A 25,880-nucleotide genomic window follows, 5' to 3' on the forward strand; every position below is an offset into this window, starting at 1 on the left:
TGCTCATGTCACTGCACATGTCCCCACTCTTCTATTTCTCTCGTCTTTTTCTTGTTTTTGTTTTTTCCCTTTTTTTTTTTGTTTAATATAAAAATAAATATCGGTCCCGATGTGGGATTCATTCCATTGATCATCCCCTCACGTCTAGATTCAGACATGCACATTCATGGACCGGGGATATTTCCACCCCCTCAATTGATCCGGGTGCATTCCACCCCCTTTTTCTAGGGGCCCATATCGATCACAGGCCTGACTCTGATGTCATCTCAAATTACGTCTTGAGCCTAACTCACACCTCAAAAGTTAGCTCAAAGGAAGGAGAATTGCTCAAACCATATAAAGAGCCCAGAGATTCGTCACCTTCCCATGTGATATTCGTTCCATTCATCAGATACAGGTTAACAATTACGGGTAACAAAAGTATCAACTATTTATGCTGAGCACATATCAGCCAAATGGAACTATCCACGTACAAAGTGAATAAGAATCAACATTCTCCTTCAAGAATCCGGGAAGCATAGAATGTGAGCAATGATAGATAGGCCAGAAATATACGCAATTGTATGCTTGCTTTGAACACCATACATCAGTATTTCAAGCTGCTCGGCGTACTAACCCTATAATGGAGTCAGACCCAACCACACTCTCTTAAAGTGGAGCAGGATCGTTGGCCTGATTAGAAAATGATCCTCACCCAACTACCTTGACGTATGTTAGCCACAAATCCAACAATTCTAATTAAATGTCAACTCAGAATAGAACAGAATTACCTAAGAAAGCAAAATTGCACCCCCCCCTCCCCCCCGCCCCCGCCCCAGTAGACGAGTGAAGTTTCTGCCCTTACCCTTGTTGAGTGAATAAAGCCTATCGAGTTTATGTGCTTGCCAGGTCTCTCACCATCAGCTTTTCCTCGAGAATGTGGGACTGCTCATCCTCAGTAATCGCATTGTCTCTCTTTCATTGATTGTACAACTTTCTCTAAACAAGGAATTTCCAAGGAGTCCTCCCAGTCGGCTAAAGGTGCAATGTCTATTGGCGTTGAATCTTTCAAAGGAAGAAAATAAAGGCCGAAACCAAATGAATGTCGACCCGGTAAATCACCTAACATTGTATAGCTAAAAGTTGTCAATTGGTTGAAGAATTGAAAGGAATGTTGGAAATTGAGCTTTAAAGCTTGAACTTAGCTTCCACTTCAATAGTCAGAAGAAGTGCGAATGCCACCTGTCCTGATGGATCCCCCAACAACGGCGCTGCAATTCTGCAAATCATAACGTAGCACAAAATTTCTTCAACTCATATAACTTATTAAGAAAAATTGTATATGATAAAGATTAAATAAATTAATATTTTGAACATTTTCACATTTTTTCCTAAATTATAGTTTGGTTGTTGTATATTTTGGTTTATTTGTGTTAGTGGTGTATATTTTAGTTGTTTCATTAATATTAATTTGGAGGTTTGTATATTGTGTTTGGTGGATGTTCAACATATCATATTGATTTCGTTTGTTGCAATTGACACGTTATATGGCAGCCATAAAATGAGCATCGTATTTCGAAAAATTAATTAATACTAATACCTATTTTTTAGAAATTAAGAAAAGTTATTTTAATAGTTCGACAACGACGCCATCAAATATCCATCAAAACGTTTATCACGACTCTCTTGTCAAAAATTGCGTAAGTCACCATCCAGTTCATATACAAAAAACAGTAGAAACAGTGGTCCAAAAAGCTTTTGAAAATTTTCGACGGCTTCTTTTCACCATAAAAAAAAATCGTTTTGACGAGCTGATAAAATTCATATTCTGTCATGACCCAAATCACAAGTAATTTTGTAAGTTTATTTCTCCTGATATTTTGTACTCTATTTTATATATATATAAAAGATTGCTCATCTCTGCATAATGTGAATGTTGGCCGTTGACCGAACTACGTTAAATTATTGTGTCTCTATTGGTATATTTATCTTTTATTCTGATATCGTCTTTCAAGCTTGCTTTGTTAATTAGTTTCCACATAATAACTGGTTATTTTGTCCCTATAACTAGAGGCTACCCTAACAATTTTTAACTAGAGGCTACTTAATCAATAGAATCCACTCGTATAAGCATATAAAAGTAATTAATATCTCAAATGGAGCATCTAAAAGTATTAAGTGCAATGCAAGTCCAACAGAATAAAAGAAAATATTTAAACTAAACAAACTAACCACCATGTTTCTGTCTCAAAAGTTTGGCAGAAAGATCAATCGTGATGCTCACTGGTAATAGTGTAGATAAGTACTTTTGAAGGATAAATCTTTAATGAACTATAGAAACTAATCTCATGCTACGCTATGTATAGTCGAAACATATCAAATGTGTACCTAATCATGTTGTCAGAAGTTTGGCAGAAAGATCAATCTTAATAGCTCATGTTGTCATGTTAAATGTGGGAGCATCAGACTGTGATAAGATATGATCATGATATGCAACGAATGAACCTAATTTTCGTTTGTACTGTACATTAAAAGACGTCATACATATAGTAAGGCTTAACACATTGATAGTCTCTTAAATTTCTCACTAAATTTTATTTAGACATTTAAATAACGATTTGTTCCAATTGGTTACCTGAACGCATGATATTAAAGTGCCCCTGTTAGTTACTTTCGATTCAAATTTTGAAAAAGTTTTTGTGCATATAACGAAGGTCCATTACGTATATAAGTTACATAAAAGTTTGAAGAGAGATGCATGCAACAAGGCTGAAAATATAGATGAAAATCTGTTTCTTGATATTTCATTAATCATGAGGCATTAAATAGCCAAACAAAGAAAGTACTAGTAGATCCTCCAACAACGTGACTAAAGCATTTGACTCTTACTATAACTAAGAAACTAAATATTCCAATAAGTAAAATATTAGATTCTCCTATACTAAACAACTACTTATTCCAGAAAACTGTAGCGGTAATAGATGCAAATATCCAGCAAGAAATTCATTTACGTTTCAAAGCAACAAATAATTGGCATGCTTTCTCGCAATCAATTTTCATCCATGCTGAAATCTCTTCACTTTTGAGAATAGTCCTTGCAAAAGCTTCTTCTGCAATTTTACTCCCAAAGTGATTGATGAAAAGTCCTTCTAAAACCGCCCTTAGGTTTATGATTAAACTTTTTGCATCAGCCTCATCCACAAGCTTTGATGGGGGATATGTCAACTCTATTCTCTCAATGCTAAAATAACCATTTCTCTCTACCACTTTAGTCATGTCTTTAGGAGAGGGAAAATACACTGGCACATTGAATGAGTCGACTAGAGATTCATCTAGCATTCCCTATATGTCAAAAAGAAAGAAAGTTTAACTACAAATGTACGATAAAAAAGAATGTGCATCACATTAATTAGGAGAGAGAACAGTACTAGTTTTGTTTTCATTTTATTTTATATGATGGTATTGTTGTTGAATATAAAGATTAAAATAGATTTTTTTTTTTTTTTTTTTTGCCATACTGAGGTTGATTTATGATTTGAATTTATTAGGTTCGGGTGCGGATTCGACCTTATCGCTCCATCTTGTATGTCAATTAATTATTGCTTTCTTTGTCCTTTCTTTATTTAGTTTATTTTTTCTAAATCCCCTAATAGAAATGGAAGATATAATTAATCAGTTCAACTAGTCCCAACATTTTTGGTACGGAGTGTTAGATATATATGTGAAAAAATAACTAAAATTAATTTAAAAAGTAATTTTAAACTTATAATTCAAAAATGTGACAGGTTCAATATTAGGAACTTAAAGGTTGTCGAGTTTAAATCCTGGGTCTCTTATTCATGACAGTGGACTCATCTTCTTGAAATATAATGTTGGATCCTATCACACTATCAGGTCACCCATAATATCTACTGATAGTCTTCTTAAAATCTATATATAATATAAAACTAGACATAGATAAGATGATGTGGCACCTCTCAATGGCCACCATTCCTATTCATCTTTTATCTCCTTTTTTAATATTTTCCCCTTAATTTTTAATTAAAGAATTAACAATAATATACCCTATTTATAGAGTTTCATTAAATTCTGCCATATTAATTCATTGTGTATTAATTATTTATGCCATTATTTATTGTTGTATCCGATGGGTTTTCTTCAGCAGATGATATAATCGTTAACAGTAGTGGTTTTTCATTATAATTGCTATGCTAATTAAGTAATTGTTCTGCCATATTAATCTTAAGTTACTATATTAATAATTAATTGTTGAATGCTAATGGAGAATTAAAAGCTCACTATCAGCTTTCAAGTTCGTCCACCACCGTTTCTCCTCCCCATTACCATATTTGAAGATACTTATTTCATTATCTATTGTTTGGCCTCCTAACTATAGATTCTTTATATTCTCAAAAGAACTTTTGTACACCTTCTAAAATGCCATAAAAAAACCTCTTCAGATATGGGTTTTGGTGATGAAACCTTTGCTTTATCTCTTATTTTGATGACGAATTCTTCATTTCTTAATTTGTTTTTGTCTTCTTTCATAAAATGTGAGAGTGCTTTTTGTAATGATGTTTTGGCTCTCTATATTGTTTTTCATTAAAATCAATAAATTGTTTTGTCATTTCGAAAAAAGAGCTGACAGTGCTTAAGATCTCGATTAGCAAAAGAAAGTCAGAACAGTACCGCACCCCAAAGGTTTTGTTAATTATTTTTACATGTGTATATGGGTTGTAAACATATAATTTTTCTTATAATTTTGCTTTTGTGCACCCTGATGAGTTCATGAAATCTAGGACAGATCAAGTGATGCAGACAGATATATAAAGAGACAAAAAAGGCATACCAATTACCCCTGTGTTAGAGGCGTTGGATGAAGCTATCAGGCTAATGATATTATTACTAAACGACAAGTTGAGAAAAAAAGGGAGAACAAGCTGAAGATTGAGGTGAATCGTAGTAATTTGAAGAGAGAATTATCTAATGTTCATAGATCTTAAAATTTATTACAGTCAAATCAGAGTTTATGATAGTCTTTTGTAGATAGATAAATAAGCTATTGTTTTTTCGTGTTTAATTTCATAATAATTTTTTTTGTCTTCCACATAAATTCCAACCTTATTCCTCTATCTAAACACCATGAATATGCATATGCGATGCAAAAGATATTATGAAATTTTTAGATCTATTTTTGGTTTCTCAAAGTGTCCTCAATCTTTGAAAGTTGTGTTTTATTTATCATTTTAATATATATGTTTTGTTGATACGGGAAATATTTCGGGACTTTTATTTTAGGCTTTTTGTTAGTTATAGTGTTGTATTTTTGTTTTCTTTTTACTAAGAATGTTGGTGATATTTTTATTTATTTTGACTTTTAATTTAGTTTTTGAAATATAAATAAGAGTTGAATTTATAAACTTATTTGTTTAGTTATCTTATGAAAATTAAAATTACTTTAGATTTCAGATAACATACTTTGTGTTTAGTTTTCTTATGAAAATTTAAAAATATTTTAGAGTTAACAAAAGTATTTTGTGATTACTTTTAATATTTGGGTATTAGAAATAAATATATCAAAATCTAATAAGGTCTTATATTCGCGCGGATAATTTCACTAGTGTACTCCATAATTTTGAAGATAAGACAGGTTACCTGTTATAATAGGTAGGTGACCCGACAATATCTTTACACAAACGATCCATATAACTTAAACTCAGTGACGGAGCCACACTATGTCGAGGGTGTTCATCCGAACCCGCTCGGCGGAAAAAAACACTGTTTTTACAAAGTTAAAATTATTTTTTATGTATATATAGTAGATGTTGAACCCCCTTAGGCTTCTTCGTGTATTTAATTTTTTATATTTTGAACCCCCTCGGCGAAAATCCTGGCTCCGCCACTGCTTAAACTCAAAATAAAACAGTAGGAATATTTGAAATATGTGTTGATGACGAACATTTACTTACCTCATTCACCAAATCCATAAGACTAGATGCGAAAAATTTGAGGTAACGATAACCAGAATATGGTGAAAGTAGCACCATCATTCCTCCTTCAACAATCTCCTCAGCTCTTGCATTCAAGAAAACTTCCATATCCTTGTTGAATTGAGCAATATAGGCATTCACTACTTCAATATTTGAGGCACCTACATAGTGAATCAATCCTTTATTCCATGCAGGGGATTTCTCATCTAATAACTCTTCTGGACACTTAGATAACCAATGTATAGCACATGAACAATGCGCAAAATGTATCGATCGCGATGGAAATAATCTTCCATGGAAAGATCCTGGAACTCCGGTTGAATAATAGGACATATCGACGGGTAGTGATCGAAAGAGAGTGTTGAAATCATTGGTGATATGGTCATTGAAAAAAACTTGGAATTCAAGAATGTTATTTGTGGAATTTGTGAATATTTGATTATAGTATTTGAACTTTACAACTTCTACAATATGTTGCATTGAGCTGAATGTGTTTGGTCCAATTGAACATCCCAAGTCTGTAATACGGAATGTGTTTGAAGAAGATAACAATAGGCTTTTGATGTCAAGCTTTTCAACAATTGCATCTCTGACCATCTCCTTTGCACCATCTAACACTTCTCTCTGCACATATATTACCGTGAAGTTATAGAATTTGTTTTTGTCACGTTAAATAATTGATCTTACCCATATCTAACAGTAAAATTACAAAGTTACTATTTTTTTGCCGAATTAAAGTAACTGAACTTTAATCACTATATGTAACATTAAAGTCATAATTTTATCCACTAAAACAGTAAAGTCACCTTGATGGGTAGCAAAGGTGTATTCAAATCTGGGATTCTCGAGTTAATTGTACAATAATAATTGGTTTCACGATATTGATAGATATTTGGTAGATTTCTTGATATACATACAGGTCTCAATCAGCGGCGGAGCTAGAATTTTTACTAATTAGTGAAAATATAAAGGAGTAAACCCACGAAGAAGCAAACGAGAGTCAATATAGTATATACATACATAAAAAAGATATTTTTACCCAGCTATATAATATAATTTTCCAACTAAGAGATGTCAATTGACACAGTTGAATACATGTGGTTCCGCCACTGATCTGAGTAGAAACTGTTGGACTCAAATAAACTTGTAACCAACCCTCTAGATCCACCCCTGATGGGTAGGTTTTGTTGTTACAGAGAATAAGATTAAGTGTTTGTTATTATTATAGAAGGAAAAGTAGTTACTTTATTATGACAAAAAAAAAAAAAAGTATGATTTTTCGGTTATAAACAAAAATAATTTTCTTATAACTAATCCAGATTCAAAATGGTGCAAGAAATACCTGTATTTGGGAGTTCTTGGAGTAGCTGTAAGCAGAATCACCACCATTCATCGGGTAAAATCTTGGCATTTTGGCTAATGCTGATATTCTTCACCTGTCTTTTCTCTCAGTTCTTGCTCATAATGTATAGCCTTCTTCATAGTGCTTATATATAGGCTATAGGGGTCGTTTGGTACGCATGATAAGGTCGGATATCACGAGATTGATTTTGGGATAAATTTTATAACTTATTTGGTTGAAGGTATAAATTTATCCCTTTATACTTTTAACCAAACAAGTTATAAAATTTATCCCAAAGTTAGTCTAGAATAACCCATCTTATCCTCTCAAGGTTGGTATTATTTTATTCCACCTCCTAAATGGAATAAATTAGTCCTGAAATTATAATCTCTGGACGATAATACCGGAATAACTTAGTTCGCATACCAATATGTAGATGGGGAGGGAGGGAGGGAGAAAGGTGAAAACTTTAGATCGAGTTGGCTTGGTCTAAAGCTTACCTCAGATCCGTGAGCAGAGGACATGGAATCAGTGGAAGGATCAAAGGCAGCTGCTCCAGAGGTGGCGACGACGGCGGCTCCGATCTGATGAACCCCGCGCAGTCGCTTCACTTTTAACTTGTTTCTTACTTTGCTATTTTGCTCAGTTGAACAGACATGGCACTATTTGTTTTTGTTGTTTTATTTGTTGATTAATAAAATAAGCCACTAGGGGGTGAAAAGCCTAGTGGTCTTTAATTTAAAAAAAAAAAAAAAGAGTTGGCTTGGTCAGTGAGATTAGAAAACACTATTTCAACATAATTAATGCAGTGCACTTGGTTGGAAGTATTAAAAAAAGGGGTATATAACTAATGCAACAACAAGTTGGCAGTATGAAATGATATCTATATTAAATTATTTAAGAATTTATATACTTCCTCCTTCCATTTTTATTTGTCCCGCATACTAAAATAGTTGTCCATTTTTAATTATCTAATTTGAAAAGTTAAGAGATAATTCATCATTCCATACCGATTTTACTCTTATCATTAATTATTGGGTTGAAGAGTTTAAGGATTTTAGCGGTTGCACAACTTTTAAAGTATGTTATATTAATTTCAATCATTAGGTTACTTAGCAATAATTAGGGGTCATATAGTAAAATTAGCATTCTATTTTTAGCTTATTAATAGGCATGTCAAGTCAATGCATGACAACTAACGAATAAAAATGACCGGAGGGAGTATTATTTTATGCGTGATACCATTTAGAATAAGAATATGTATATTAACAATACGGGGAAAAACATATTTGAAAAGATTGGGGAAACTATGTACGTATAAGATGTTCGGATCCCTTAATGGCATGAGACTTTTTGGAAAAAATGGTGCGGATTAATTTGATCTGAAGTGGACAATACCCGCAACATGTTAAAAGTATTTTTTGGCTAGCTTAATCCAACTCAATCTATACATTATTGGAATAGTCGCCAATAATCTGTTCATTATTATTCACGTTATAAACAATTTCGACGTTATAATCTCTAACCAAATGATTAACTGCTCTATTAAGAACCAACAATATCATGCATGAATACACATAGGGTATGTTTTCTGAATAGATTAGATATTCTAAAGATATTTCTTAGGAAAATTAATCACAATTATTTCACAACATAATCAGCCATTTACTCTGGAAATAAAGCGACTTACCCACAGAAGTGAACAAAATGGATGCAGACACTATTAGCTGTAATTATTGGAAGATATTTATGCAGCAAGCGAGCAAAGTGTGGACATATGTTTTTGATCCCTCAATTATGATAAAATTTTGATGTAAATATTCATGATATTTAACAGAGCACATTTAACTTTAATTAGAAAATGTACGATAGAAATACCTTTTCTTCATAAAAGTTGTCTTATGGCCAATTTTTGCACACCTACGAAGACAAATTCAATGGGGGTTTAGGTATATATTTTACACTAATATTATTGATACTGGTGGGCGGATCGAGAGGGTTGGTTACGGATTTATGTGAACCCAGTTCCTGTATACACATTAAGAAATTCATTGAATATTAGGTTGTAGATTCACTTGCATTAGTTGATATTCACTTGATATAGATATAGGAACCCATAAATTTTAAATTCTGAACACGTTTTTAGATCGGGTGACTTACCGACTAAGACTTAAGTAGGTGAAAATACGTCACATTCTAACACGGGATTAAAATTCTTGGCTCTTAAGATTATTTCTATAATTATCTTCCTTTGCTAAGCAGGTACTAAAGCGTGTCAACCGGTCAAGCAACTTGGTTTTTTTAACCAGAATGGGGCAGTTAAAAGGAGCCATTTAGAGGTTAGGTTGTTAACCGTATAATTGTATACCCGTAAAGATTTCAATATTTTAAGGAACCGGAAATCCCGTTAAGCCTAAAGCTGAACAGACGGTTCTTGTTTAACAGTGAAAAAAAAAAAAAAAAAAAAGGAAAGAAGCTGTTGGCTAGTTAATGGGACCGTTGGCAACGGTCCATTTTTAAAAATAGCCGTTGTAAAGCAACCTAATTTTTGCCCCCAAATTTTTTTTTAACACTTTAACCCATCCCCCACCCCTATATAAACCTTCTTCATTTTCATTTTAATTCACACAATTCACTCTTCTTCATCTTTCTCTCAAATCTCAATCTCCTCAATTATAATTATTTTGCAATAACTAGCCACAAAGTCTTATTATAGTTTCAACTTTCAATTATTAATTTTAAGAATTATAATATTGTTGGTGGAGTTGGTGATTTTCGGTAACAATCCGAAGTAGGCTTTGGTGGATTTGCAATTCTAGCCGCCTTGACTTTAGGAAATTTGTCGCGCATGTTAGCAGTTAACTAATAACAAACCAATTATTGGGTTATTGGGCTAATGGTTAAGTTAATGGATTACGGTTGGTGCCGGGTGGTGTTTTGGGTTATTGGCTTATTGGGTGAATTAGCGGGTTGACCATTTTTGTTAACAGATTGCTACTCCGATAAGAATTTAATTAATTACACTTCCTTTCATATATATAAAGTCACTTTGCTAAATTAGGGTTACTTCATTTTCATTTCATAAAACACGCTTCAATAATTGCATATATATATACCATATTCAACAAAGTTATATCTTACCAAAAGTAACAGAATTTCCTTTGTGACACCCATGAAAAGATAAACTTTCTCCACTTGTTGGCAAAAACAAATGGTGTTTGATGCTGCGCGAGTATCTTAGGAAGTTGTTCAATCAATTCCTGGTTTAGGCTCTACATCACGAATCTTAAACACATGTAAGCCAATATTTGGTCTTTTAATCTTGGAGGCAAACGATTTCGACAACGAAATGCGATTCGCTTGGATCTTATCCTCGCAACATACCATAAAAAATAAAAAAAATACGAGAATTTCTTCTTTTATCCAAATTCGGAATTCATTGAATTTTCAATAACTTACCTCGCAATCTTGAGGGTAAGTAGGCGTATCTTTTTAAATATAATTATTTTATCTTAGGATTATCATTAGCAAAAAGGATACAGCTAGTTATCATTGATGATTGGCGGGATTCCACAAAATTTAGGTAACTTCAATTGGTTTTGGCACTTTTATTCACAATTAGCATGATCTTCTGTTTCCTCTTTTGATTTAATCTCATTTGAAAACAAAATTTCAACCAAAAGGTTTTGCCTTTGTCGCCATTTGCACTTCGATTTGCCCACGATCGACATTGTTTTGAGTATGATAGAGCCATAACAAATCATTAAATTTCTTGTAATAGTAAATGCAACTTAAGATTATTCTTGGATCTTGGTACAAGTGGTTCGTGCATGATTTTGCTTGTACAAAGTGGTCAAGTCATTTTTTTGTTGTGTGAAATCTTAACATTAAACAGATAACCGAGCAGATAACATACAATACCGATTAATCGATAACCCATTACTTAGTATTTTAACGGTTCTTTAACGTTTAACATATTTACAAACCGATAACCGATAAGTTAAACCGATAATTTTGAAACCCGAATCGAAATACCGATATCACGACCTACTTGACTTTGTTGGAAATTAATCCGTGCAATTTGGTACCTTCGTTCCAACTCTATCTTTATTTTTAGCAATTTAATTCTAGCAATTTAATTTACGCAATTTAATTTGTTGTAATTTATTTTCTTGTGATTTATTTGATTGTGATTTAAATTAATTCTATTTAATAATGTCAAAGAGATTAAGACGTGGTGCCGGTAGTAGTAGTCGTATTGTTAGGGGTGCGCTTAATGAGGAAACATTTGTGGAAGAAACACCTAATGTAGGTATTGATGTTGGTGGAAATAATCCACTTTTAGGTCATGAGGCAATGCAACAACATTTTACCGACACTTTTAATGAAGACTTAAATGATGATGATGAAACACAACCCCCGAAAATCCCATAGGAGATACATGTCCGCACAATCACATACACAAGACAAACCGCCTAGAACTCGTAAGCCAACTAAAATTTGGAAATTTATGACTAAGAATAGGAAAGCCAATCACTACATGTAACATATGTGGACAAGTATTTAGTTTTAAGCAAGGAAGCGGTAAGGATGGTGGAACGGGTACACTAAATTCTCATATGAGAACCAAACATATGGATGCTTGGGGAGAGCAAACGGGTTCAAATGTGGGGGGGATTCAAATGACGATAGACCCACGAACCGGTAGAAATTTTAAGTATGACAAGAAAAAGAACGCGTAGAAATAGCTAAAATGGTAGCTTATGATTGTTTACCATTTTCCTTTCCCTCGGGTTTGGGGTTTGTTGCTTACATTCAACGTTGTTATAATCCGTTATTTGAGGTATTCCTAGAAGTACTTGTAGAGCCGATGTTATAGATTTGTTTAAAAAATATAGATTTTATTTGCGCCACGTATTTAATTCTTTAAATTGTAATGTTTGTCTTACCGCCGATTTGGGTCTTAGTATTAACCATTTAGATTTTTTTGCTATTACATGTCATTGGGTTGATGACAAGCCAGGTTATGCAAAAAGAATTATAGCTTTTTATATGACGAAGGAAAAGGTCGTCACGATGGAAAATTTTTAGCCGATTCAATGTCTACTATTATAAGATTTTTTAACATTTATAGAAAAACACTTTGTATTGCTTTAGATAATGCTTCTAATAATACAAAGGCGTTGGTCTTTTAAAAAAAGAAATAAACCCTCCTCTAAAAAATATTTTTCATGTAAGATGTAGTTGTCACATTTTAAATTTAATTGTTAAAGATGGTCTTGAGCATTTTGATGATTCTGTTCAAAAAGTTAGAAATGCTGTTGCGTTTCTTTTTTGTAATGCTAATAGGGGAAGAATTAGAGATTTTAAGAATGCTTGTGTGGAAAATAACCTTAGACCTAGGAAAATTCAAATAGAAGTTGAGACTAGGTGGAACTACACTTACGTTATGCTACAACAAGCATATGAGTATAGGATTCCCATACAATAAGTTCACAACAAATATAATACCGATAGTCAGGATTGGTTAAATTTTATGCATTGGGAAGATGTTAAAGAATGTATTGAACTCTTAGAAAATTTTTATAATGCAACTCTTGCTTTTTCTAGACAATTTTATCCCACGGTAACCGAATTTTAGCCTACTTAGCGGAAATAGCTAGAGTTTTACAAGAGTATAAACATAAACCCGGTTATCAAGGCTATTTTTGAAATGATAATCAAATTTAAGAAGTATTTTTTTCCCATTCCAACTTTATTTATATTGGGTTCCCTTTTAAATCCTTGTTTAAAACTCTTATACTAAAAATTTGGTTAGTCAAATTTATACATTTTTAGAAATTGAAGCGGGAACTCAACCATCTTTAGTCAAGCCGACCTCGCTATTGATGATGAGTTTAGAAAGTTTTTACTCATTATTCTAGTTTGGAAGAACGTGCAACACCCGTTACTCCACGCCCTACTACTTCTCAAAGTAGCAAAAGGGCTTGTCGGGTTTAAAGTTTTACATTCACGCCCAACTTCTTCTTCTACCGCAAACTTTGATGAATATAACTTTTATTTGATGCACCCAAATGTAGATATCAACCAACCTGGATGAGGTGGACGTCTTAGCATGGTGGAAGAAGTACAAGGCAAGCTATCCGTACTTTCAAGAATGGCTCGAGATATCCTTACGGTTCAAGTATCAACCGTGGCTTCGGAGAGCGCATTTAGCCAAGGAAGACAACAAATTGGAGACCATAGACATTCATTATCCGGCTTTAGCTTGCAAGTACTAGTGTGCATTCGAGATTGGATTAGATCGGAGCGACGCAACCAAAACTCAGAAGCGGAGGAAGGCGAAGAGGAAGAAATTGAAGATTTGATATCTAGTGGACCGGACCAAATGGAAGACTTTGAAGATATTTCCATGACCGAATATGATGTGGGGGAAATTAACGAAATGGTTCAACTCATGTATTATTTGCAAGTTAAAAAAAAATACAACTTGCAAATAAATGTTATCCAAGAATGAATAAAAATATGGCTCATTGAGCTTACTTATATTTACTTGTGTTCATATTTTTACTTTTATTAAGTTAGGAATATACCTAAAATATACTAAGAATATACTTATAAGTATATTAAGTTATATAGTATACTTAAACATATATAAGTATATATAGTATATACCATATATAAGTATATATAGTATATAAGTAAGTATATATAGTATATATATTAAGTTATACATATATTTAGTATATATATTAAGTATATATAGTATATATGTATATATAGTATATATATTAAGTTAAACCTATATATAAGTATATATAGTATATAGTACATATATATACATATATATAGTATATATATTAAGTTATACACATATTTAGTATATATATTAAGTATATATAGTATATATAGTATATATGTATATATATTAAGTTATACATATATTTAGTATATATATTAAGTTATACATATATATAGTATATATATTAAGTTATACATATATATAAGTATATATAGTATATAGTATATATCTATATATATTAAGTTATACTATATATATATATATAAGTATATGTAAGTTATACATATATATGTATACGAAAAATACTATATTTAGTATATATATTTATATATAGTTATACACATAAATATTTATACTTTAATTATAAGTTGTATAATATATGTAAATATACCTACAATATACAAATAAATACTATAATATATATATATAATACAATATAAAATATAAAAAAAATAATATTTTAAACACTCCAATATATAAGTTCCGTTTACATATATATGTAAACTTAAATATATACTTATATATATATTAAGTTTCATATATTTTTATATATTAAGTATATATAGTTATATGTATATATAGTATATATATTAAGTTAACCTATATATAAGAATATAGTTGACACCTTTATACCATATATATCGACTGCATAGATTGAAAATTTGGAAAAAAAGAAAGTTTAAAAATGTGTCTGGTAGGCTTGATGACTTTATGAGAGCCAAAGAAATAAATAAAGATAACGAAAAGTCCAAGTGTTCCATTTGTGACATGTGCAAACAGGTTGTAAAAGAGGGGGAACTCCAATAATTCAATCACCCTATCAAGGAAACGCACCAGGAAGATCACCATATCTGATTAAGCCTGAAAAGGAAAGATTTTTATTTGTTTGTGGTTAGGATGTAGCCACCTCCATGTAGGGAGAGAAAACGTTTGACTTATCCCCCTTGTCACATATGGTGATCTGTCTTTCCGTAATAGGGTGATTGAATTATTTGAGATACACTTAGATACTTTAATTACTACTCCCTCCGTTTCAATTTATATGAACCTATTTGACTGGGCACGACATTTAAGAAAGAGGGAAGGCTTTTGAAACTTATGGTTCAAAATAAGCCTTGAAAATTTGTGTGGCTGTAAATTAATAAAAATGCATACCAAATACCATCCCAAATACCATAATACTGAAATCGCGGTATAAAAAATTTCGATTTCGCTATGGTAATTGGTATCTACCATACCATGTCCACCCCTAGCCTGATCAGGCAGAGTTTGAGGCAAAACTCTGCATGATCAGGCAGAGTTTTATCTACCTTACGATTTTTTTAAAAAAAATTTAGACTAAGCGGGGGTTCGAACCCGGAACCAAGGGGTTTTTAGCAAAGGGCAAAAATTAAAGACCACCATGTTTGCAACAAATTTTCTCAAGATAAAGAAAATAAACTACCATCACAAAATAAATAAAAAGAGTAATTCTATTTATCAAGATTGTGAGTATAAATCTGTATATTCCCTTGATTCTTCTCTCCTAAATATACTTCGTGATTCGAGGGCCTTTAGTAACGTATTTCTCGAACGTAGAATGACCTCCTTGGGGATGTATTTGATCTCCATGAATGTCGAGCAGTTTTATAAAGGCAGTATTTGATGTCTTGATCTCTTGTGAATATCCCATGAGTTTATGGGATATTCGAGATATGTGCTGATCTCTTTGTGAATATACATGAGTTTATAAGATATTCGAGATGTTTTTTTAAGGGAATATGTCTCTACATTATATAGGTATGCCTGGGGTTTAGGGTAGAGTAATATCTTAAAAGAGATTCTAATGAGATATTGGACTCATCTTGTAGAGTCGTAAAATTTTGATGTCTACACACCAATTTGAGGGGCAAAAATTAAAGACCTGTGCCTTTGAAGGGCATTCGGCACAAAAAAAAAAAAATGAAAGTTCACTTAACAAATAACAAATAATATTAAAATGCACTAAATTTCAAATATTAACAAAAGTGAAAAGAGAAAGTCATTATCTTTATTTCAAACTGATAGAAGATTGAATTCCTCAATCCTGCATTTCTCGACTAACAAAAAAAAAAAAAAAAAATACTTTACTATGTCCCTATTCCCCTCCCATTATATATTCCAAACAAAAAATAAATGAATATATTTTACCCAAATAACTTAACTTACTATATACATAGCACAAGTCACCAATTAATCAAAAAATTTACTTACAACCCACGTTGTTTTTGGGACTTCTCAAAAAGCTAAGAAGACACTATATTCAACAAGGAGAATTTAACTCGCAAGCAAATTTTCCCTCTTTCCAAGTCCAATTTTGCCCCGGTAACCAACCAATGACCCGGACTGTCCAATGGTCCCCTACACAATTGGGCCGTATCCACAAATTTTAGTAACTTTTGTGTTTGTACCGGTATTGGTGGGCCCGTCGGGTACACGGCCGAATCCACCACCACGGGTGGCGTTCTCTCCTTCTCCGATAAAAAACCGGGGACCGAGGAGCCCCCACTAAGAGCCGACAAAAAACTGGATGATGATTTTGTACTATTTTCGGAGGCACATTGCATCCATTGAGACTGCACGATGCAAGAGTTTGAAACTTTGGAATATAACAACCTGAGATGTAAGACGTTTTTCGTCTCGTGTTTTTTAACGTGAAGTTGAGCGCCCGTGACGATGAAACTAAAGTCATTCTCGTAAGGTGCCCAATTCGGGTCGTATTTTACGGGGGCCGTGCATACATGGGAGAATTTTTTCCATTGGATGGCTTCAAAATATCGATCATCGGGTGTATCTTCGGATCCACGCCATGTTAGCGGGTCGTCCATTTTGTCTTGAAGGAGTACTGGAGTATTTAGTAAGTGTTGTAGATGTATGGCCAGCCTGGAAAAAACACCATCTTCATTAATTCACTTATAATGAAGATCAAGGGCGGACTTAAGGAGTTCATTCGAATTTTTGTTGTTGAAAAATCACATTGTATATGTAACATCGAATATTATTTTAAAATATATATAGTAAAAGATAAAGCCTTAGGTAAAGATTATGCCTCCATCATTGATGAAGATATATGGAAATACGAACCTTTCACATAATTCAAGGGAAAATTCCGATCAGTTTCCATTGCAAGAAGGTTTCATGTGTTGGAAAGCTTTCGTTGTTAGTGAATAAGTTCATATTTGGAGTTTTGAACTAACTTTGTAACGACAGAAGTATATTTGATTTCACTATCAACAGAGGACAAATTTGACACGTTAATATACTTATATATTGTATTAAATATGAGAATACTAATATACTATCTCAAAACAATCTAAGTATAGAATATTACGAAAAGAAAGTGTCGTACAAATTGGTAGGAAGAAGTATTATCTTGTCTATAAAGACTACTAATATATTTGGAGCTATTAAAAAAAGGCAATACCTGTCACATTTCACTCCTTCAAGGTAAAGTCGCATTCCAGTTACTGGTGTCTTTCCAACAGTTACCTGATAATGTATAAAATATAATATTATTTATTTGGACGTGTGGAGTTAAAACAAATCTATCTAAACGTACAGCAAGGTAAATTTACAGTTAGTTGGAAGTAAAGAAATAAATTTCAAATTTTTGTTTTGTAGTTCCATGTGCTTTTCATTTTAAAAATATACTTTTGGTACTATGCATATATTTGGCTTATATGTCCCAATAAACCTTCCTTAATTTCTTAAATTTTATATCCAATAAATACTGCCACATAAAATAGAAGAACAGAATACTAATTAGGTAATGGAAAGATATTTTTCGATTCAAAGTTTTAAAAAATAATCGGTGTTTGGAAATTCATCGAAAAGTAGTCATTTTTAATGCGGAAAAACCGTGACAATATCATAGATTTTGAACTTAAAACAAGTGAAAATTCAAGATATTGTCTTGATTTGGAAACTCCGTGACAATATCCTGGATTTCATCTAGGATACTATCATGGATTTCATTCAGGGTACAATCATGGTGTTTCACTTTTTATTAAATTCGAAATCATAGTTTTTTTATATTGACTTTTAAATCTGTTACTATTCTAAATTAAAAGTGCGAATTCTTGAATTTTCCCCTATTAAATCAAGGTGCAATTTTTTTTTTTTTTTTGTTGCAATTTTTGTTAAAAGGTGGAATTTACCTGAGTTGGGTTTACATAAAGCTTACGGCCCATCAAATTGAAATGAAGAGCTGGAGGTCTAATGGACCTATTTGTAGTTGGGCCTAATGGAAGATCACTGTGAACAGGGGCCCAAGTTTTGTGCACTTGGAAATCCAGAAAATACTGCAAATCTGCTATAGGTGGCTTGTCTGCAAATCAATACATAATAATATACATTATTCAAAGATAAAAATCTACTATACTATCTATATGACAAATACAGTTCAACTAACACATTTCTCCAATATTTAATGTTTGAATTATCATAACAACCCCTTGGCTAAAGTCAAAATTTGCACCGTTATGGAGATAAAGACTGTTAAGTCATTTTGGAATTTGTTCAAGAAAATAAAAGGGTACAATTTATCTTTTATTCAAAACTTGAAACACTCCGCTCTACTAGCTTTTGGTTTTAAAAAAAGTTTCTGATAAAAGGTGAATGAAAAAAATCATGAAAATTTTAAAACATTTTGGGAAACCAAACGCCCCTTGTGTAATTATAATTTTTTATGGCATCCATATACATACTCATTTTTGTTTATATAGTTGAATTTCTTAAATTTTTAGACTAGATAAAGAATAACAGCTCGACACACGAAGTATTCCGCATTTGGGGAAGGGCCGCACCCTAAAAGGGGGGGTGATGTAGGTCAGTTTAGCCTCATGCAAGCATCATTTCTAAAGGATCCGATCCCACATATACAAATCGAAAATTGATTTATAAGGTCGTATGGAGATAACTATGAATTGGTACAAGTTTGAGACTACATTAAAAAAAAAAAAAATGTCCGGTGCACAAAGTATTATGTGCTCGCACAGGGTCCTAAGAAAGGCCCCACCCTACAAGGTGTTATGTAGGAAATTTACCCTGACGCAAGTATCAATACTTGATTCTATGACTCGATCCCTGACTTAAAGATCACACAGAAATAACTGTACAATTACTATAAATTTGAGACTAGATAAAGAGAGAAAATTATTGTCACTTACATCTAAGATAAAGGTTGATAGCATGTGATAAAAACCCCTTGCCAGGAACACCTTTGAGAAGAGAAGTAATAGGGATGAAGCTGAAGGCAATTGCATCAGGCATTGAAGGCACTGTTAGAAGCCATTCACTATGTGTATTAGCTGTTAAATCTCCACCTCTTTTTGAACATATCACAGTTACTCCCTGCAAAATGAATTTTTCATTATAATCTTTATGATTTTTATAAAAAGTACAAATTCTTTATTTTATTAATTTTTTTAGTAAAATGGAACTAATACGTTCTATTTCCACCATCTTATTCATGCTTCAATTTCCTTAAAATTGGGTTTTGACTATCAGAAGGGAAACTTGGAGCAAGGGTAAAGTTATTTTTTTGTGTAATCTTATATGTTACGGGTTTTTTCCACAAATCATCCAATGATTTTTGTTGCGTCGGGATAATCTAATTACATCACACCCGACCTCTCGAGGTAATATGCCCTTTCCAAATTTACTTGTGAAGGTAAAAACTTACCTACGTTGGGTGTGATGCATGGCACGTGTTGAAATATACACATCTATCACTAACCATGATTAATAATATATATTTTCACTTTATTAAATCGTTTAGCTATAATAAATTGCACTAACTTAGCCCTCAATACGGGTAAGTATTCACCCTGTTTGAACGCAGGATATTACGTGCATCAGGCAACCTTCTTTTGTGTGTTTATTGTCAACGAAAGTGTCAAATTTGGTTTCTTGATTCTTACAGCTAGCTAGAAAGTATATAAAATTAATCAGTCACATCTAGTCCAAAACCTGGTTGTATGCATGATGCATCACTGTGTTTAATAAAGGCCAAACCCATCGACAGACACCTGTGGTAGTCTACTTTTTTCACTTGAGCACCTAAAGTGACCCTTGTTCCATTTAAACACTTCAGGTGGGTCATTCATATTCCACTTAGACACTTTTTGCACCGTTATCGGAGCAAAACCAACACCAAAGGGGCGCCACCTCATTGCACATCCAACCAGCCCAAAAGCCCCAATTTTTAATGGTCAAAACTCCACGAATTTACAAATTAGTGAATTTACAATTAAAATGAGTTGGCACAATTTAATTGAGTTGGCACAATTTAAATGAGTTGGCACAATTTAATTGGCCACTTAATCCACGTAGGAGACGACTGGTGTTGGTTTTGCTCCGATAACGATGCAAAAAGTGTCTAAGTGGAATAGGAATGACCACTGAATTGTGCTAAATGGAACAAGCGGTCACTTTAGATCTTGAAAGTGAAAGAGTTTTGACGACACGTGGCTGTCTGTCATGGGTTTGGCTTAAATGAAGTTGGACTAGTTTTTTTCTAATGTGTTTCTAGTAAGACATGCTATATGGGGTACTTCTATAAATACTTAAGTTGAAAAGGAATTAAAGCATTATAATTTGAAAAGAAATTTATATAAATGGGGGGTGGGTAATTAAAAGGGAAAACATAGACATTGCTTGGAACACGAGAGGAAAAATGTCTATAACTCTAAACCAAAGAGGGATAATTTGATTGGAAGGAGAAAATTATTTACCATGAATTATTTTTAGTCTTTTTCAGAAAATCTAATAGTTATTATTGACTTTTAAATCTTTAGAGTTTTGTTATTTTGCTAGTTTTTGGTAAGTAAAATTCAAAGAATCTCCCATATGTGATGGATATGAATTTTTATGATACTAGAAGCTTCTTATATTGTCAATATTTCATACTATTCGCTGACGAATTGGACTTAATGGCTGCATATGATACAAATCAAAGCAAGAAAATGGTAAACAACGGATATGGGCCTAACTCAACCCCAAAAGCTATCTTATGAGGAGAGGTAGAATTGCCCAAGTCCATATAAAGAGTCCACCCATCTCTTAAACAACCGATGTGGGATATTTTAACACCCCACCTTACGCTCAGGATTGGACATCTAGTGTGTGGGCAATTTTAAATTCGGGGTCTACTACCGGAAAACAATAATTGGGATGAGTCTTGCCTAACGATACCATGTAAAGAAAAGGATCTTTCAGCCTAACTCAACCCAAAAATTTTATGAGGGGAAGAAGGATTGCCCAAGTTCATATAAGTAGTCCACTCATCCCTTCTACCACCGATGTGGGATATTTTAACAAAAATTGACCTATCAATTTATGAAAAATCAAATGAGAAAACAGTTTCAATCAAGTCGTTTCTTAGGATTTTAAGGTCAAATTATTTGGTATTGTTAACTTACTACTTTGAAATTTAGTTTCATTATGAATTACGTGCCATTACTTTTGAGGGACAATTTTATCCATGTGATATTTAGGTGGATGTTTCAATAATAACAATGGAAGACACGAATTGAAAATCTATATGTACTATTATTATCAACGTACATTTTTTGTTGTTGCTGTGAAGCTGTTGAAGATGTTGGGTTGTGGATCAAAAACATTGTACGCCTCTAGAGCCTGCAATTAAAAAAAATGGAAAAAAGAAGTCAGTTAAATTGAATTTATACACAGACATATACATAATATATGTATATAATTTAATTAATATTTCTTGAAAAAGTTCTTTAATCAGGTTGAAAAACTAGCACCAATTTGGATTTATAAGTCATATATACGTTTCTGATAACCCCAATTTCATTGATTTAATTTTAAACATAGATTCTTCAAGTATTTTGCAATAAAGTTTACATATTTGAAAACTACATAAAAAGTACTATAAGTCTGCATAATTAATAATTTACAATATATCGTAGTCAACCAAAGAACTGTTTGACTCTCAAACTGGTCAATCTTCAAACAAATTGGAACGGAGGGAATAGATATTTTTGCTTTATCGATGTTAGTACAAAAAAAAAGTTCTCACACTATTCCTTATCAATTTTAAGAACTTTTTTTTTTAAAGAAATTAATTTGAAAAAAGAAGCAAGGATTATGAAAAAATCACTAAGAGTTGTGGCGGGTGATAGGATCCCTCCACCCTTACTCGAAGGCTTAGGATACAAGTCTTCGGTACGGAATAAAACTTGGTAGGAAGTGTTTCCCCTTTTAATGAGCATTATATGATGATAATCCAAATTAATCGAGGTCCCAATGCGAACACAAGACACCCTAGTGTGACACCAAAAAAGGATTATGAAAAGAGAGAAAAAAACACCTTATGCTTTTGTTCTCTTGTTTTGCATTGTTGTGGACAGAAGTTACAAATCCCAGTGAATAATTGATCACCAAGCTCATCCAAATGGTTCTTGAGTTCTGATGGTTCAATGTTTGAAAATTTGTCTTGTCTCAGTAGGACCGCATCTTGTCCTCCTATGCTTAAGCCCACAATAATGTGGGTACCATATTTCTCAATAAACCTGTCACAAATCACCAATAATTGCTTTTAATTATATTAAAGAATTCAAATAGACATACATCACATATTGATTGGTATCGCGGGTTTAAGTCTTGGGAATAGAGTTCTCTTTGATAAGGAGCACTTTAACCCTAAAGTAAGACTTTTCAATGCGAAAATGAATTAGTCGGGCCATAAAACGAATATTGGACACCAAATATGAAAACAAACAAACAAACAAAAAATTGCGTAGACATCTGTCTACATTATGTTATACGTGATCTTTTTAATTTTAATGATTTTCAACTTGACTTCAAGAATACTAATTGGACTTATTCTTCCCATTGCCAAGTTTTCTTTCTTCAAGTTTTTTTATATTTACGACATGATAATATAATATAAAAATCATTCTTCTTTATTGAAGAATAACCTCTAAATCACGTAACCGTGTAATTTTAAGTAGACTTGGTCAAAATAGAGGAATAGAATAATTATGAACACAATATATTTATCAAAACAGAAAAAGAGAGTAATTGATCTTTGACTTCCGGTGTTGGCAGTTATTGAATTTAATAAACAGTTATATAATTTAGGTCAACATTGCCAACATTTGGATGCCATTAATTCAAAAGTTACCTATAAAAGAGCGCTCCTAAAATAAGACTATTAAGTTCTAGCTATAAGTTTTTTTTTTTGTTTTTTAATTTTCCTTTTCTTTTGGAGGAAATTTTATGCTTGTAGTCCCTAGAATATTGACAAATTCTAGTTTTCAACCATGCGGTATTTGATTAATCACATTTAATCTTCAATTGACTAAAATCGTATACTTTTGATCCTTCTACTCGTGGATCTTCACAAATTTAACGTATTATTAATTATTAAACCATTCATTTAGTCCATGATGTGTTAAATTTGTATTGTTACATCATATTATCGAACTAGCCATAAAGAGCTAAATTACGAGAAGACAGACGCGGACAAAAATAGCAGCTATTGCTAGTTAAAAATAATATAGTTCTAAAAATAATTTAAATATAATAGATTTTCTACGTAAAGGTGAGAAGTTAATCAGGAAAAATGAGATGATATTAGGTACCATCAAGAATTGTAGTTGGATAGATAAGATCTCTGTATCCTTTGTTAGCGATTTTGGGTTCAAGCTCTGAAATGAAAAAAAAAAAGCCTACCTGGGAACGCTTTCCTATTAAAAGGTTTTACGCGGCACAAATTTTAATTAACCAAGATTGCAAAGGGGATACCAGAATGCTAACATCGAATGAGAAATTAGAAAAAAGAGAGTTGATACTAGTTACCTTGCAAGAGCTGCAGGATCCCAAGAGGAAGGAACATCATTTATAACTTGATCATCCAAAACAAGAGAATATCTATCAATATGAACATCAAACAATATGATGAAGTAACCATCAAGGCCTAAGTACTTTGTATTTGCTGCATCAGTTGCCCATGAACCACTATCAAAACCAAACATTGAATTAAACATCCCTGATGGTATTTTCCCTGGCACTGAACTTTTCCTGTTTATATATTCAGACATCTGTGCCACAAACAAAAATAAGAAAAGAAGCTCAAACATTTGATAATTTAAAGTGTCTCTGATAGGAAGGAAATTATTTTTTTAGTTTTTTCATATTTAGTTGGTCTCTAAGAAAATAAATTTCTTAGAAGTCAAGAAAAAGACTACGATAAGTGGCATTTCACATAAATTGTTTCTTTCCCACCCCCTAACGTCCCGCAGACAGTGAAGCAAGAAATTTAGTCAAGAGTGTTAAAGAGCCCTTTAATAGATGTATATTAAAAAAAACTAATTTTTTAAACTATATATGCGGTATAATATTTTATCCATGCAACTTAATTTTTGACGAAGGATGTTCAACTGGTTACCATTCGATTTATGTGGCTCTACCACTGCATCCCGCCACTCATGCCCCATCCAATCCCCATATCTATTCCTATAGTATTTGACTAGATTAATTATAGAAGAATTAACATAAATAGCTAGTCATCCACGCTAAAAAAACATTGCTACGCTAGCGTGCCTTGTTTCACTTTTCAAGCTCCGCCCCCAAGCTTAAACTAACAATAACTTACAGATATATAATATATGTATAATCCATATATAATATGTGTATAACCGTATAAAATTTATGTATACCAACAAGGAATAGTAAACAGTAAATTTGACCCGATATTTGCAGTGACGGAGCCAGGATTTCAGCCGAGGGTGTTCAGAATATAAAAAAGTAAACATACGAAGAAGCCTAAGAGGGTTCAACATCTACTATATATATAAAAAAAAAATATTTAACCTTGTAAAAACAGTATTTTTTTCCGCCGAGGGGGTTCGGATGAACACCCTCGGCTCTAAGTGGCTCTGCTACTGGATATTTGTATAAAGAAAAATGCTTTTGGGATAATATTTTCTACTTATTTACTAAACACCAGATTCTAAGTAAGAAAACCACTTAATTATTTCTAGGAAAATATTCTCATTCCTACCAAACACACCCTTAAAGAATTTGTTGACAAAGAAGAAAAAAGAAGAAGAAGAAGAAGAAGAAGAAGAAGAAGAAGATTGATATAACTTGCCTGATTAAAATCAAGAATATCAGATTGATATCGAACTCGATCACCTTTATCACATTTAATATCAACAGGGACATTTTCAAAAGCTCCAAAACCAGGTACCATCATCTCCTTTGTAACATTTTCATTGAGCAATACAAGCCTTTCATCTCCTTTACAATACTTTAGTCTAAAATCACATGTTAAATCAAAGCCTTTGCCTAGACTCTTGATAGCATGCTCTACAATATTGTTATTGCCACAGTAATTGCTCATATTTTCTGGTCTTCCTTTTTCTATTCTTTGTTGTATATGTAGCTATTTAAAGGGGTTTATGAAGGAAGGGATTGGGTTAAAAAAAAAAAAAAAAAAAAAGAGAGAGAAGAAGAAGAGGAGGAGACAACGTGTGTGAATGTGCAAAATGGAACTTTAGTTTTGTAAAAATAAGTTTGAAGATAAGAAATTTATATGAGAATGTAACTTGTTGGAAAGTCTATGGGAAACTTCATTCTCTTTCTTGTTTGTTAGCTGGAACATACCCAGTTTTAACTGTTCTATCTATTTTTAAGTTAACTTGTGAGTACTACATCATCCAATATTTTTTTTTTCTCCTTATATAGTCAAACCTTTGTAACGGTATAGTTGGGTTCG

At 32.5% G+C, this 25,880-nt stretch overlaps 2 protein-coding genes across 2 annotated transcripts; both read right to left on the reverse strand.

The window, feature by feature from the left end:
• Nucleotides 1-2,925: 2,925 nt before the first annotated feature.
• LOC132032876 (loganic acid O-methyltransferase-like) lies at nt 2,926-7,633 on the reverse strand. Its single transcript, XM_059422653.1, has 3 exons — nt 7,312-7,633; nt 5,949-6,593; nt 2,926-3,321 (listed from the first exon to the last, which is right to left on the reverse strand). Exons 1-3 carry the CDS (start codon nt 7,378-7,380, stop codon nt 2,983-2,985), a joined length of 1,053 nt encoding a protein of 350 aa, XP_059278636.1. The 5' UTR covers nt 7,381-7,633; the 3' UTR covers nt 2,926-2,982.
• An 8,628-nt stretch (nt 7,634-16,261) lies between these two features.
• LOC132032877 (MACPF domain-containing protein At1g14780) lies at nt 16,262-25,679 on the reverse strand. Its single transcript, XM_059422654.1, has 8 exons — nt 25,254-25,679; nt 23,960-24,201; nt 22,467-22,668; nt 21,698-21,769; nt 19,300-19,483; nt 18,289-18,458; nt 17,556-17,620; nt 16,262-17,014 (listed from the first exon to the last, which is right to left on the reverse strand). Exons 1-8 carry the CDS (start codon nt 25,503-25,505, stop codon nt 16,378-16,380), a joined length of 1,824 nt encoding a protein of 607 aa, XP_059278637.1. The 5' UTR covers nt 25,506-25,679; the 3' UTR covers nt 16,262-16,377.
• Between the last annotated feature and the right edge of the window lie 201 nt (nt 25,680-25,880).

This window comes from Lycium ferocissimum, chromosome 10 (genome assembly GCF_029784015.1).
Source record: "Lycium ferocissimum isolate CSIRO_LF1 chromosome 10, AGI_CSIRO_Lferr_CH_V1, whole genome shotgun sequence".
NCBI classification, from domain to species: Eukaryota; Viridiplantae; Streptophyta; class Magnoliopsida; order Solanales; family Solanaceae; genus Lycium; species Lycium ferocissimum.